Source organism: Meleagris gallopavo, chromosome 7 (genome assembly GCF_000146605.3).
Source record: "Meleagris gallopavo isolate NT-WF06-2002-E0010 breed Aviagen turkey brand Nicholas breeding stock chromosome 7, Turkey_5.1, whole genome shotgun sequence".
Classification (NCBI taxonomy): Eukaryota; Metazoa; Chordata; class Aves; order Galliformes; family Phasianidae; genus Meleagris; species Meleagris gallopavo.
In genome coordinates this window covers 3,242,249-3,257,421 of record NC_015017.2, presented here as the reverse complement: position 1 = coordinate 3,257,421, position 15,173 = coordinate 3,242,249, and the positions used below count along the sequence as shown (strand labels likewise).

At 41.0% G+C, this 15,173-nt stretch overlaps 1 protein-coding gene across 1 annotated transcript in view; it reads left to right on the top strand.

Moving 5' to 3' along the window:
* The window catches only part of SPAG16 (sperm associated antigen 16), a 351,197-nt gene that overhangs the window by 254,728 nt on the left and 81,296 nt on the right, over positions 1 to 15,173 (top strand). Inside the window, exon 16 of the mRNA XM_031554276.1 lies at positions 7,983 to 8,109. Within this exon, the coding sequence (XP_031410136.1) occupies positions 7,983 to 8,109 (127 nt within the window). The remainder of the gene's footprint in view (positions 1 to 7,982; positions 8,110 to 15,173) is intronic.

Sequence of the window (15,173 nt, the reverse complement as noted above, 5' to 3'; positions counted from 1 at the left end):
TATTCTAGTCTGTTGCCACTTCTTAAATCAGTGATGGCTTGTGCTTTTGGATGCTTCCTTTTTGGAGTCTCCTAGGCTTTGTGGTTGGGTTGCAGCATACATGCTGTGATGCACAGACAATTGGATTGCAGACAACTCTGATGTCTAAAGCAGGAAGTGTGGCATCATATTTAAATGGCATTGACTTAATTTGATTCTGAGCAACTTAAAAAAGCAAAAGCAAAAATGAAAAACATGCTGTATGCCTTAGGTGAGATTTAGTCCTTGAAAAGATCCTCAGGAGGAACAGCTAATGAATTGACCATGCAGGAGTTTCTCTTGCTTTCAGACTTCACATTTACAAATACAAATATACTGTTATGTCCACTTGCTCGTAAGTGTAATTGAAAGAAAAAGAGATTATCTCCCTTAATGTGATTTTGCTCGCAGAATTCGGTGTTGTGCAGTGAATGTGACCCCGTGTGTATACAATCCCAGAAGCAAAGGCTGCTTAGCATGCAGAACTGCGAGCAGTGTGGGAGATCTGCCCTTCTTTCTTCCAGGAGAAGAATTAATTTGTGTATCCTAAGTTGCAACTGCAGGAATCAGAACTGTTAAAAATGGCATCTCCTGGCCTAGGCCCAGCACGGCCAACCTCCCTGTGCCAGATTTATGCTGTGGATTCTGGGCCCCAGCCTAATTCATTTTTCATTTTAACAGCTGTTCTTTAAACATGTCGTTTTACAATACAAACAAAATCAGAATACCAGGATCCAGCCAGGCTTTTTAAAATTCGATTTCCCACCTGAATTACAGTCAAACTCACCTTCGTATATGATGTTTCACAGGAAATGCTGTTTTAAAATACATGAGGAGGCAGGCTGGTGTCCCTGTGCCTTATCGTGTAACTCCCTCGTGTGACAGTAATTTTCTTTGTAAATCGTGAGAGTTAAGCTGTTGTTACCACTGACTTGGATAGAAGTGACAGCAAGTGCTTAGGGCTCAGTTATGAGGCTGCCTGCCCTGCATCTGCTCACATGCAGCCCCCTGGTTTTGCTGTGGGTGGGCTCCCACTGTATTAGCACCCTACTCTGGTAGGAGGGCTGTTGTCGGTATAGTTTTGCATTGCTATGCACAGAGAGGTGCGAGTTCTTCCAACATAAAGCACGTTTGCACTATGTTAATTCCTCAGAATTAAGCAGAATATGGTTTGGAGAAATGAGTGTTTGCATTCAGTAGGAGGGTCTTGAGCCACTTAGCTCTTAGCATCAAGTTGGGCCAGAAGGTGCTTGGAGCAGCACTGGGCAGCTGGCGGTGCAGTGCATGGCTTCGTTCCATAGCAGGGCTGGGCTTAACTGCATTTAGGCAAGAATGAAAGGAGGGCCAAAATTTGAAAGACCTCTTTGTTCTGAAGATGTGATTAATCTGTAGTTGAATAAATATCTCTGTTAGGAGGTACTTGAATAATGATTTAATCTGAAAATAATTGAGAATGCAGAGCTGAAATCTAGCGGGGAGAGGAATGCAGATCATTCTATTTTGATATTTTGCTGATTGTTTTTTTGAGGAAGACCTTCAACCAACGGGATGAAATTTGTTGAACTGGTCATTCTTTTGGCTTGGAATGCTTTGAAACCAGGAGAAACATTCCATTCATGTGCTCATAGGAGTACAGAGTTGGGCAGACATCCATGAATACATTCATAAAGTGTTGATATTTCTTCTTTGTGCATTTGGATTCCCTTATGCCCAAAGACATCACAGTCAAGTATCAAGTTGAACTTTTTCACTTTTCACATTCCTTTGATATTTTCTGTTCTAAAAAGCACCTTAGTTTACTCGTATGTATTTTTTCCCACTCAGATGTTGTATTTTGTAAAATGACTTGCAGCTTACAGTTTCAACAATAGGTCTGTTGGCACTAACAGTAATTTATGTATTTATGAGAGCACGTAGCATACCTATATATTCACATTACTGCAGTGAATACTACCCCGTTTTTGAAAATTAACTGATTTATATTTGAACGACAACAAAATCCCAGTAGAAGAACATGGCACGCCTTCAGAATTGCGATGCATATTGCTTTCAGGAGTGTCTAATCAGGTAATGATGTCACCCAGCTTCAGTTCAGTCATGTTGGCTCTCAGAAGAGCGAGAAAAGCCAGTAATGGAAATTATCATTCATCTCCTCCTCTCACTGCTCAGTTCCCAGAATTCAAAGGCCCTTCTTTGATGGTTAAAAAGGAAAAACAAAATTGATTATTTTAAACCTTTCTGTAAAAGATATTGCTCTCTTTGCAGTGCTGTTTCAAGTGCAATGTCAACGATGGCTAGCAGTAACTCTGCAGGGAGTGCAGTGATCTTGGGCTTCATATGTAAATTTATGCAAAGGGCTTCTGCAAGCCTGGCATGTGTTGCTCTCCTCAAACACCACAAAGCACTTCACACTACTTGATGTGGCAAAGAGAAGAGTGATTCCCTCTGTTTCACACAGCAAGAGGAAAGCCTGCAGAGTGCATGTAAACAAGCGAGAGACCCATGATCCATCATTATTCTTAAAGGTGGTAGAAATGGAGATTCTGCTGCAGTGAAACTCTGCCGTCATCTTTGATTATTTTCAATGGAACTCCTTCTTTGTTGAACAGAAGGAATGTTCTTTATGGGTCTCTGCATGCTCTGAAAGGATAAAGTTAATAATCTAGAAATAATGGCACTTGAGGACACATTCTTCACCTTGTCACAAAATCATCGCTGAGAAAAAGGGAATGAGATAAACATTTCTACTGTGATATCTTTAAGCTCCTTAGTGTGCTGTGGCCCACATACCTGTTCATTTATCAGCACACACATCTCATCCACCTTTTTTCCCACTCCCAACATATTTGTTTCTCCACTTTCCAATAACAACACGCTTAGGTCACTGCTCACACGGAGCAAACACACCGGTGTGCCTCTCCTGTAAGAGATCTCCCTCCTGCTCCCAAGGGCTGCCTGGTTGTTCACATGCTGTGTTGTTTGCACTGGCAGCACTCATCCTTTGGTCAGAGAGCTCTCCTTGGAGCCCCTGAAGGTCAGGAGAGCCAGCAAAAGGATCTGTGCCAGGATCAGAACCATCTCTGCTCCCACTGACAGAAAACACCAGTTGTGCTGAGAGATAGTGATCTCCCTCGAGTTAGTGGGGTAGGTGCTGAGACTGCCTTGCAAGTGAGCTTGAGAGAGAGCTTGTAGCAAATTCTTGTAGTTATGAATCCATAATGGTTTTAAATAATAGATATTGTCTTTTATCAAATGCTTGCAGAGCATGTAGAGCCATTTTTGTGGGGGAGATTGCTCTTGCCCCAGAGCATGCACAGTCAGTGCACTCAAAAATTGCACATCGGGCCATAATATTAAGAGAAAAACAGCCCAGTAAATTATTGCAGCAAGTTGTAGAAGTTTTAACTTCTTGGTCAGCTGCACGGTGCAAAATGAGGGGTTGTCCATTGGCAACTGCAAATAAAGCTGGAAGAACCAACTGTGAAGCTCTGAGAAGACTCTTTCTGCATCTGTGTTGACTCTCCTCTCTTCCCGAAGAGCTTCTCTTGTCAACTGATGGCTATTAGATTAAGAAAAATCTTAGGAGAGTACCAGACCGTAGTTGCCTAAGCTCTAGATGTTTATTGTCTGTAGCTGCCTTGAGACGTATACGGTTACTTTGATCGTGATGTAAACTCAAAACTGTAAAGGAAAAATCAGATGGGAAGGTATGGCACTGCCTGTAACCTCCACTCTTGATGAAAATAACTATTAATACTGCCGCACTCTCAAAGTGGTAATGTAGTTCTGTAGTTTTACCAAGCTAAAAAACTCTGTGTCTTTCTAAGAAGATGCTATTTTCATTTGAAAGCAGAGTGATTTAAACCTGATGCTTCAAAAAGCATCAGGTGATTGATTAGTCATCAGTCTAATAATGGAACACATCTGCATTTTTTTCTCCATCTGTGTGATATTTTGCATAATTCATTTGGCTTCATAGGACATTAGAGTCTTTTTCCCTGTTAAAGCTGCAGCACATTCATCCACCCCTGCTTGGATTCCTTTGGGGTTCCCAAGCCCTGGCTCTCTGCAGCTCAGAAAGCCTGGATCCAGCCCATGAGATGGGATAGCTCAGGCACTGTTGGCTGCTTGTGCCCCATCATACCTTCTTCTGACTGCTGCTAGCTTTTGTATTACATCAAGGCATAAGGTTAACAGCTCTCACCAGGTTTCTGATGTGCTTCATGCTGTAAATGTGGGAGGTAATGATTCCTCCTCTTAAAAAATAAGTTAATGCATATAAAATGGCGGTAGAGTTAAGTGACTTGGGATGTGTCCCGCAGGGTGCATGTTAGAAATGTGTATTTCCTCACTCTGTCTCAGTCTGAGGCAGCTGAGGCTGTTCATCATACATCTTCTGGGGCTTCATGGCAGGCAGTTTCCAGCTGCAGCTCCTCAGGCACAGAACAGACCCTAGCAATGCTGCATCACCAGGCCAGGGAGGTAGGTGATGGGAGATGGGGTCTGTGCAGGGAGCTGTGAATGCAGTATCATTACCTGATGCTCTGCAAGCAAAAGAAGTTCTCAAACTGACAGAGCGAGCTCCTTCACTCATTGTTTCACCTAAAATATTCACAGAGGGCCATGAAACAACTGCTGACCTTCCTTCAGAACAAAACTTGGATGAGAATACTGCTGGGAGGAGTTTATTGCAGTCTAAATTAGATAAAGCTGTCTGCTACAGTTCATGTGTTACTGATATATGGTAATCTTCAGGAAATTAAATTAACTTGTACCTGATGATTAATTCCACTGTTAATCATTATTAATATTCAGTAGGAAAAAAAAAAGTATTTCAAAAAAAGGAAAACAAGATTTAAAATCTTAATGGAAATGATTTAAATCTGAATTTCTCATCAGCAGATATCATCATGAGGTTACAAGTAATTATTTTACAATGGTTTTTAAGTGACTTTTGAGATTGGGATTGTGTTGCATGTACCCATTGTAGGGGGAATCTCCCATAATATAGAGATGAGTATTTGGAGGGCAGAGAAGGCAAAGAGTCAGGAGGTAGAACTGTAAAGGCAAAGTCCAATGGAGCCTGGAACCAGCCTCTCAATTCAAACTAATTGAATCCTTGTTAAAATTTTTGATTACTTGAGCATGCATACTCACAAAAGTACCAGCTTAATTGTATAGACTAGGAAGAAGTCTCTCCAGTTTCATGAATCATTCTACATGTTCCTTGATTAGAGAATATAATATGTAGGTCACGCCAAAAGAGATGGAAACAACAACTGATACAAGGAGCGTGATAACGCTATATGAGCAAATTCTCAGCTACAGAACACTATTTTTCAACACAGTCACTGCCATTAGCTATGCATTTTTGCAAGCAATGAACAAAAGCCTGCATGCTGCGCCCACAATAATCTGCACCAGCACAGATGATCCACTGTCACTGCTGCTGAAACTCACCATCCACCACCTCACCGTGCTCACATCCACTGCTTGTTCTCCAGAAACATGCAGTAAGTGTCAGTGACTGTCAGTGAGTGCTGTTCTTTCCACATGAGGAATTCAACTTAGGAAGCATTACTTTCGGAGCAGCCATCATACAACTGAACTTTGGTGATGCAGTATAAAATGTGATCTTAATGAAAATCATACAATATAAAGCTCATTTTGCACATCTTCTTCTCCTTGGATCTCATTGTACCCTACTTCTAAATGCAGGAACATTAGTTGAGCCCTAATAGTCCAACTTGATGTTTTGTATAATGTATTATTGAAAAACCATCATAAAAAAGATGTTATTGTGGCAAGAAGCAAAAAGAACTCAAAGAGCAATGCAAGTCATTCTTGTATGAATAACTGGAACAGTAGCTGCTAAAGGAACAAGAAAGCCAAAAGCTCATACAAGAATTCGTAATGATTCCACTTTAAAGCTTTTGAAAATGGCCCATGGCCAGAAGCAAATGAGTTCATTTAACATGTGATTTATTCCTTTCTTCATCTCCGAATGGCATGTAGCTTCAAACAGTCCTTAAGTTTGATTACATTCACAGTTTATTTGTTCCTATTGAGAAGTTGTTATCCCGCATCTTCAGCTCTCTTGATTTAGAAAAGGTGTGTAATGGGGATGAAGGCAAGTGAAGAAGTGAAATGTAATAGCTGACTCATTAACAAAATCCTTTTGGTATGCTTTTGGTGTAGGAGCTGTGTAGATATCAATAATAATTAAAGCATTGGATGATAGGGTTGTGGGCAGAGTATTCTGGGGCACAGAAAATGCCTGTTATCGTACGTTGTGTATTGCCACCAGAGTCCTGTATGTTAGCATGTGTTACAGGTTGCCATCAGAACCCTGTATTTTCTCAATTCTTTTTGCAGATGAGGTCTGCTCCTTTTCATGCATGTTTGAGCACGATATCCTACTGCGTGTTGCGTTGATGCACAGTGTGTTTATACAGGCATCTGGGAGGAAATGGATAAAAAGCCTGCAGAGTTTTCTCAGTAGGAGCTGGTTGTTCTTGTTTCTGGGATGGACTGCAAAGCCTTTGGAGCAGGACCATCTTTTGTAGCTTGTCTGCACAGCACAAAGCACAGCACCTGCTCCCACACCAGGTTTGTCCAGCCCTGCTTCGTTCACCGGGATCTGTGAGGATCCTGCAAGTCGATCCTTTCTGGCATGGCCACACATTGCAGCCTGTAGAGAACTCAAGTAATGGTTTTGGGCCTTCACTGTATCTGATACGTGGTGCCTACCAGCAACTTGTCGTATAACAGAGATGGATAAGATAAATGTGGTAGTGAATAGGATGAGAAGATTAAAAGAGGATAGGGAATGGACAGGGAAAAATGGAGGGTGATGCTTTTCCACTGAAAATGTGGTTTGTTGAGATCCAGATCAAACCGTGTCACGATTCAGAGTGTAGCTGTTGTGTTGTTTTTTGTTTTGTTTTGTTTTGTTTCATGGATGGCTTGCTTGACCTCATCATTTGCATGGGCTGAACTTAAACTTCTGCTACTGTTGAAATGTAAGCATTGGGCAAGTATGGTTGAACAGATAGTAAAGCAAATAGCTCCTCCATCATGCTCAGCAGCACCACGCTTGCTGAGGTGTGTTGCAGAAAGGGTAACTGTGCTTTTTTGCAAAGCAGTGAGTGCTGAGAGCCTATGTGTTTCCAGCTAAATTCTGGCAAATGACTGCTTTGTTTCTGTGTGTTACTCCATGTTGTTCCCTGTAACAAGCCAGAATGGAGTTCTGACAGCTTAGAACCCTACAAATGGACTTAAAGATTTCATTAAACTTACACTATGATAGTTTTTTGCAGAGTGTTCCTTTCTGCTTGAGAAGGCAACGGATATTTTCTGATCATAATTCCTCTTTGCTAGATGGCCCCACACGTTTTCTTGCATGTGTTACTTACATCAAAGAAATAAATATTAGCCAAATATGACAAAGCCACGGATGTGGCACCTGACCAGTGTTTTCCCTGAGTCTCAGTTCTGTATCATTGTAATTCTCCTGCAAAACGCTGTCTGTTAATCTATTCTCAAACCATTGCACAAATTGGAAAAAAACATTGACTTTAATAACTCTGAATACACACCAGCTGAGCTGCTTTGGGGATTTGCTATTTCGAATCTTTATACTGGAGGTTTAAATAAGAAGTAAATCCTGTGTCTCTGTGAGAGTTATAATCACAAGCCATATTCTTGGAGGACACTAGTATCAAAATCCAAAATGACCTCTGTTCTCTCTTTTACTTAAGGTTTCTAATAAACTGTTTTCTTTGGTAGTGCTGGTCTTCAAGTTAATGTAGCGATCAAGAGGCTCTGTTAACCAAACATATTAACTTATTTCTACTTAAATAAATAAGTTTCAGTGCCTGGCATCTGGAGATATCCAGCCCTGCGTCATTTGCATTCTTCTTTGCCAAAGTATCTAATTAATGCCTTGGTTTTGTTTCCAACAGAGCAACACGATTGCTTCCTGTGATTCCTGTGGTGTGCTGAAGCTGTGGGACGTGCGGCAGGCGGTCCCCATCCTGTCTGTGGATACAGGTCCCCTTTCCGCCAACCAGGTTGCCTTCAATCACTCTGGTAGGGATGCCTTCACAACTTTATTTGACTTAAGGCATGTTTTGTTTTGAAATGTCTCTGAAGTTCTGAAGCCAGACAGCATATGAGAAGCAGCATAGGCGTGTTCATTTGAAAGACAAGACGCCCTTTAATACCAACTGGCGATGAATGCACTCATTTTCTGTGGACTAGATTAGCAATCTGGACTAATGGTCCGTTTGTATAAAAGGAAAAATGTACAGTAAAAAGAAATGCAATTACAAAATTATTAAGTAAAATACAGAAGTGATCACTGGGAATAGAAAACTTAATGGGATCACTTCTGTTCCAGTGCTGTTTATTCCTCAATACTGTTTGTTCTTTTGCTAATTCTGTAGTTGCATTTCATAACCAACTTTACTAAGTCCTCTTATAATCACCTCAGAACTTCATTTTGTTGACAGAATTGCTTACTGTGCACAAAGTAACCAGGTATTTTTCATCACCAGCCATGCGTTACTGTGTCAGCAGTATTGCAAATGAAGGTGCATTTTCATTTGAAGAGGGGCTATTGGAAAACTGTTGTTTTTTGTTGTTATAAAAAGTATATTAATTCTCTATTCCAAAGCGTGGACAAGCATTTATATTGCAGCACAAAATTTCCTCCTAGCTCAGAAAGTCATTGTTACACAAAAGAAGGGATGATATGATAACGTATAAATATTGCTTATTGAGTACTGAATGGATACATATTGCTTATTGCTTATTTTAAAATGTGTGCATTTGCATTGTATGTTAAATGCGTGCAATCTGATATTTCAGTGGTGTATGAGAGAGAATTAAGGAATCATTTCGAGAAAGACTAATAACACATTTTGGCATCGTGACCCACATACTGTGGAATACGTAATATCAATATCTGAGCCACTTGGCAGAAAACTTTGCCATCAAACTCTATAGTATTTATGTAGCATTTTCACAGATCTCTCTACTGTACCATTAAATAAGGTATTTTCATTTCCAAGGATAAAATATATTGACACTGTCCATTTCGACAGCTTCCTAAAGACAAATTAAACCACTGTTCTATTTATGTGTGTAATTTGGAACAAGAGCACATTTTTTTCTTGAGGAGGATTTGAAGAAGATTTCATGTCTAGAGCATAATGCTGGGTCATTTGCAAAGGAATCACATAGCTGAAAAATGCAGCAGCAGTACTTCTAGCCAGATGGGAGCTTTCCAGTAGAAAGGTTATTGGCTTCAGGTAATCTAAATGGGCAAAATTTCCCATCATTTGGATAAAATCCAGAATTTTCTCTGCAGGAGTAACCACAAAACAGAGATATCAAATTGAGATGGATGATCAAAATGAGACATAATGTAAAAGGACACAAATATACCTACCTAAAGATATGAAGATATCTGGCTAAGAGAGACCAATACAACGCCTGTGTTTTGAGCTGCCCTTTCTGCTCAGAACATAGAAGTTGTAATGGTCTTTTCATGACTTCTCCATGGACATGGGGTGAGCATGCTGGCACTGCCCACACGCACACCCATTACAGGCAGCACCCATCTGCAGAACAGACCTTGTTGGCAGATACCTGTTTGTTATGGAACAGCTTTCAGTTTGCTTGGCAAGTGCTGTGGCTGGCAGGAATGCATTCTCAGCGCTACATCTGGGTGGCATAGTGCAGTGTCTTTTAGCAAAGCTGTGTGGGGCCATTTTGGTTACTGCTAGAACTGCAGCGTGGGACTCAGACCCGGAGCTCATGGATGTGGAGCTTATGCTGTCATAATTATTTTCTGGCTTAGACTCAAGCTAACTAAACCAAAGTTACTCTGAGTGATCCAGAGATGGCTTTTGATGCAGCGAGTGAGTGGTGTGTGATGTGTTTGTTGCAACGCAGAGAACTTGATAAAATGATCCAGCCAGTTCCCACATTGTCTTTTTAATAATATACTCATCTATATGTGGACTTGGTCAAACTATTCAGTCACTTGAGCAGGCTTAGCAAGAAGTAATAACTACGCTGAAATAAGTCAAACAGCCAGAATACACCAGAAGTCCACCCAGATGATGATGGGAGAATATATCCCATGTTTAACTAGCAACCTGATGGACATTGGCAGAACTGTCTCATTTGAGACCTCTGTCTGTGGAGAAGCTTGGGTGGATGTTTCTGACCTTATCAAAGTGTGGCTTAATTACTGGCTGTATGCCTCCATCTCTCCTGGTGATATACTGCCTAGTGTAAAATACTTGACTGCATTAATAGTCATACGCAGGAAACAAATTGTTCAGCTTCCTGCAGGTGGATTTAATTACTAGATTAGAGAGCCATGGTTGAACAGATTTTTTTTCCTGCCCAGTAATTATTTAAATTATGGTTAATAATGATAGAAGAGCTTTATGAAATGTTTGTCTGTGTCAGCAAATGATATTGAGGTCAGAGATAGTAAGGCCTAACTTACGGGAGATTTTATTTGTTTTTCCTTTGTATTGATTTTAAGTAACTATAATCGCAAATGTAATGTAGATGGGGACATCTTAACCTGTTATTTTAAAGTGGAAATGCCTTTCCTCAGTGTTAGATTCACTGCATGGGATTTGCTCAACAAAGAAATAGCACTAAGAACGAGTATGAAAATTATTGAGATTTACCCATTGGCCTTTCAGCAGATGGGTCTTGCTAACTCTCATGACCTGAATGCTGCTCAGAGCACAAATGTTTGTCCGTGAAGCCGTTTTCTTTATCAGAGCCACACTCGTATCTTAAATAAGTTAATGAAGAAAAAGTTGGGTATAAGTGTTTCTACTCTAGATTGCCTTCTCTGTTCCTCATGCTGTTGTGACTTAGTCTGATCAGGGTTGCTGAGGTTTTGAAATTCCTTTAGACTAAGTTAAGGTGAAATGGACCCAAATGATCAGTTGAATGTTTATCTGTATCCCACTTCAATACTTATCACAAGATGTGGAGTATATCTATGTACCTATACCTTACTAGCAGTGATTACACGCCTTGTGTTATGTTGAAATATAACTTGAAAAGGGAAATAGAGAGAAGAGATGGAGAAGAAAAGAGAGATTAGATAGGCAGGGAAAGAAAATCCAGATCACCACTGTTGGCTTGAGCGTCTTATCTGATCTGGTGATATTCAGGTGGTGGATGCACAGCTGGCCATGGAGTTATGAGCCTTTTTATTTATTGCAAAAAGGGAATGTTTCACTTACATACCTGTAGTTTTCATGAATTAGCATCATAGAATCATAGAACGGTTTGAGTCAGAAGGGACCCTTAAAGGTCATCTAGCCCACAGGATTCACCTGCGCCCAGTGTTTGAGCCTTTCTAGATCTCTCTGGATGATATCCCGTCCCTTGGGCATGCTGGGGGCACCCAGCTCTCACTTGCTGAGAGTGCACTCCATCAGTGTTACTGATGAAGGTGTTGAAGAGCACTGGAGGGACACCACTTGCTGCTGACTTTGCACTGGACAGCCTTACTCTCAGTGCTAAAGAGGTGTGAAATATCTCAGAGGGCAGTATGTACTTATTTTTTATGAAAGGAGAGCGTATTGAAAGAATGTAAGAGTTGCAAATTAATATTAAAACGATGAAATGCAAGAGTCAGCATTATCTTGTGATAATGGGAGTGGTTTATTTTAGAAGATAGGAGCTCTGGGGTGCAGAAGACACATAGTGTTAGGAAGTTAACTCAAGCTTGATCTTGAACTGCCAAGGGGTTCTTCTAGGCTGGAAGAAACTGTCCCTTGCTGGGAAGCTGCATGGTAAGTTTTGCCATTTGCTGCTGGCTGCACAGGGGGCTGGGCCCACCTCCTCTCCCCAGTCTCTTGAGGGGACTGCATGTACCTGCAGTGATCCAGATATTAAGAAAACTGGAGCAGGACAATTGTGTCGTTTCTGAAGCTTCTTTTTTATATCTGTCACCCTCTTGTTTACAGTTAAAGTTGCACTTGATGGGAGAAGAATTCACCACAGTAATCATTTTAGTAACAATCTGCTTTTGTCCATATAGTGCGATTATGTGCTGAAATTAACGTTATTTTCCCTGTGACCCCCATTTCTCACTAAAAACCTTTTTTCATTACAATGCTTTATTGCTTTGTGTTCTTTAATCTCTAGGGCAGATTACTTGATAGCAGCAATTGATTGCTTAGGGTGCTCTCTCCCTTGTGGTTCAATGCTTTAGTCCCTCCTCGTTCTCAGTGTTCATACATGCTGTTGTAGTCTAAACGGTCTCAAATCAGTTAATTTAAGTTATTGACAATTAACACAAACTTGTAATGACTGATTTGGGAATTGAAATATGAAGAATTAACCAAGCACTGAAGTAAGTGCTTGTTCCATTCTCAGTTTAGGTGAATCCATGTCTCTCCTCCCACGTTCTTGGCCTCAGCTCACCCTTCTGGGCATCGCTTCATGCACCACGTGTGCACTCATAACATACCCGTGGATGTGCTGATGAAGCACTCCTGAAATTAATTGGGTGCATTTGTGTGAATTAATTGGGTGTCATAAGGTTCTTGGGCACACGTGTGAAGTGGTGGGACAGTCGTGCAGAAGAGGATTGGGCATTCATGCAGGGGTCCATTGGGTGCTCATGCATGAGCTGATGGGAAGAATGCAAGTTTATGCTGCCATCCAGAGAGCTCAGCATGGACTGAAATAGGTCTAGGTATAACTGTTTGCACTTGTTCTGGCACTGATGTTTTCAAGCATAGCTCAGACAGCTCCCGATTGGAGTTGTTTATCACTTTGGGCTTGTCGTAGTTCCACATACTAGGGCAGCAGGGTGATGAAGCCCTATTACAGATCACATATTTGCAATTCCCTTGAAACATTCACTTTTTACTTATAAAACTAAGAGTAGTTCCTACCTGTTTTACTTTTTTTCCTCTTAGTTCTTTTCCTTTCCTGCCTTCCTACATTGCAAGCAATGGAGGGTCTCTATTTTTCTTCCTTTCCCCTCACTCTTTCAAAATACACCAAACTTGAATTCCACTTTAGAAAACTTTCTATATAAGAGGAAACATCATTCAACAATCGGACAGAGAACAGGATAAGGAAAATGAAAGACTTTAAAAGAGGACTGTGATGCATATTTTCGTCGGTATCTGAATGTGCATGACTACTTTAGGCTTGATATACAAGAAGTAAACTTTCAGGTCCACCATTTGTTGTCCAAGCTGGTTGTATAAAAATAAGGTATTTTCAGAAATTGTAGCTCAGAGAGAAGTGGTAGTGGACTGGCTCAGGTGAGAGGCTCTTAGTGCTTTGTCCATGAGCTGAAATCCCAGGTCTTGCAGTAGGCAAACGCTGTTACCCCAGTTGTGTGCTGGTAGGCAGTACAGCAGTATTGACGTTGGGTAGCCTGCCCAGTTGGAATGAGAGATCTGCAGGATCCACCAGTGGTCTCCATGGAGAAAGTTCTGCCTTGGCCTGGTGGTGGGGTCAGCTCAGCAACTCACCTGGGTCAGCCCTCTTCCTTTGAGGGATGCGTAGGACATCTGCTGACCACCTACAGTCATCGTAAAGGGACGCACCACAGTGCTGCGTTCATTATTTGCTGATAATCCCTGATCTTGTCTTTCTCTCTTCTTCCTCCAGTTCTGCAGTGTTTCCTTTCTTGTTTTCAGCATTTGTTTTCCTGGCTGTAAAATTCTTTACTTTGGAGGCAGAGGGTGGTGTGAATCTCATGTAAATATGAGCTGATTGGCAGATGGTTTTGTAGCCTCATTTCACGGGGGTGTGGAACTATCACTGCTCTGCTTTCTGACTGCTCCACCTTCACAAAAGAGAAGAAGTTGGCAATTAATTTTTCCCTTCTGTTGATCAGAAGAATTGCTGCGCCACACAATATTTCTGTTGTGTCATAACCATTTTTCAATAAGAGCAAACTCCACAATATTTAAATGTTAGGAGGTTCTTCTTAAAATATATGACTTTATCGCCAGTACACACATAATTTAAGATGTATGAAATATTTGTCCTTTGGAAAGAGAAGGGAGGTGGCTTGGAAGCCCCGTTTTGCATTTTCTCTTCAGTTGCAGGGTAGCATTTTGTCTTCGCCTGTGTTTTCTTTGCTGAGCTAATGAGGGTGGGGACTGTGTAGGGCTGCAGGCAATTGCTTTGAGCTTTGAGCACTTTGAAGAGATTAGCCCCATTGATATTCCCTTCATCTTTGTTAGAGAGGAATGCATCTTTCCCTCGAGTGCAAGAAGATGGACAGCTATTTAATAGAGCCAGCCTTTTTCAAGTAGCTACTGTAGTACTGAATATTCCCATCTCACTTGCGTGCGTAGACCCAGCAGAACAACAGTGTTCTGAAAGCCAGGACTGTGCCTCATTAGAGCAATATAGTGACCCTTTTGGGATTTGTTGGGGGACCCCAGGTTGAACGGATTATTATCTGACTGGTGAAATGTTATTCTTCAAGGAGGAGCGACAGTTTCAGCTGTTCAGGCAGTCAGCCAAAACATGGTGATGAGCAAATTGTTTGTTCCAGTAGTAAATGAAGGGAACGTCCACATGATTTTTGCCATCCTTGTATTAAACTAACAGAAGCTGAAAGTAATTGGAGGTTTATGCATCCCAAGTGGGACATAGCTGATCAAAAATTTGATTCTCCAGCAGCTACCCACAAACTGAATTAAAAGGGTTTTCAACAGGTTGTTTTTTTATAATCCCACTTAAACTAGACGCAAGTTTTAAAATATGAATGTATTCAGCATCTCATTTCTAGCATTTACTGCTTTTATGACTTTATTAGGCCCGTGTATTCTCTTTTATATTTATTGTTTATATTACTTCCAGCTTACAGAGTGCTACAATTAGCAAATTCCCACTTCGAACATATTTACAGTGATTGAATGAGAACTTGTTTCTTTCACTCAAATCACACAGCTCCATATCAAGCCTGGCTTAGATACAAGAGCTTCATCTCCTGATTAGCTTATTCCTGCAGACATTCAGGTTAAGGGCTCCTGAAGGTCATCCCGGCCTCACAGCTATCCAGGTCTTGTGTTTTGAGTGAAGCATCCCTATTATATCTAAAGAAGTGAATCAATACTGAATTCATTATT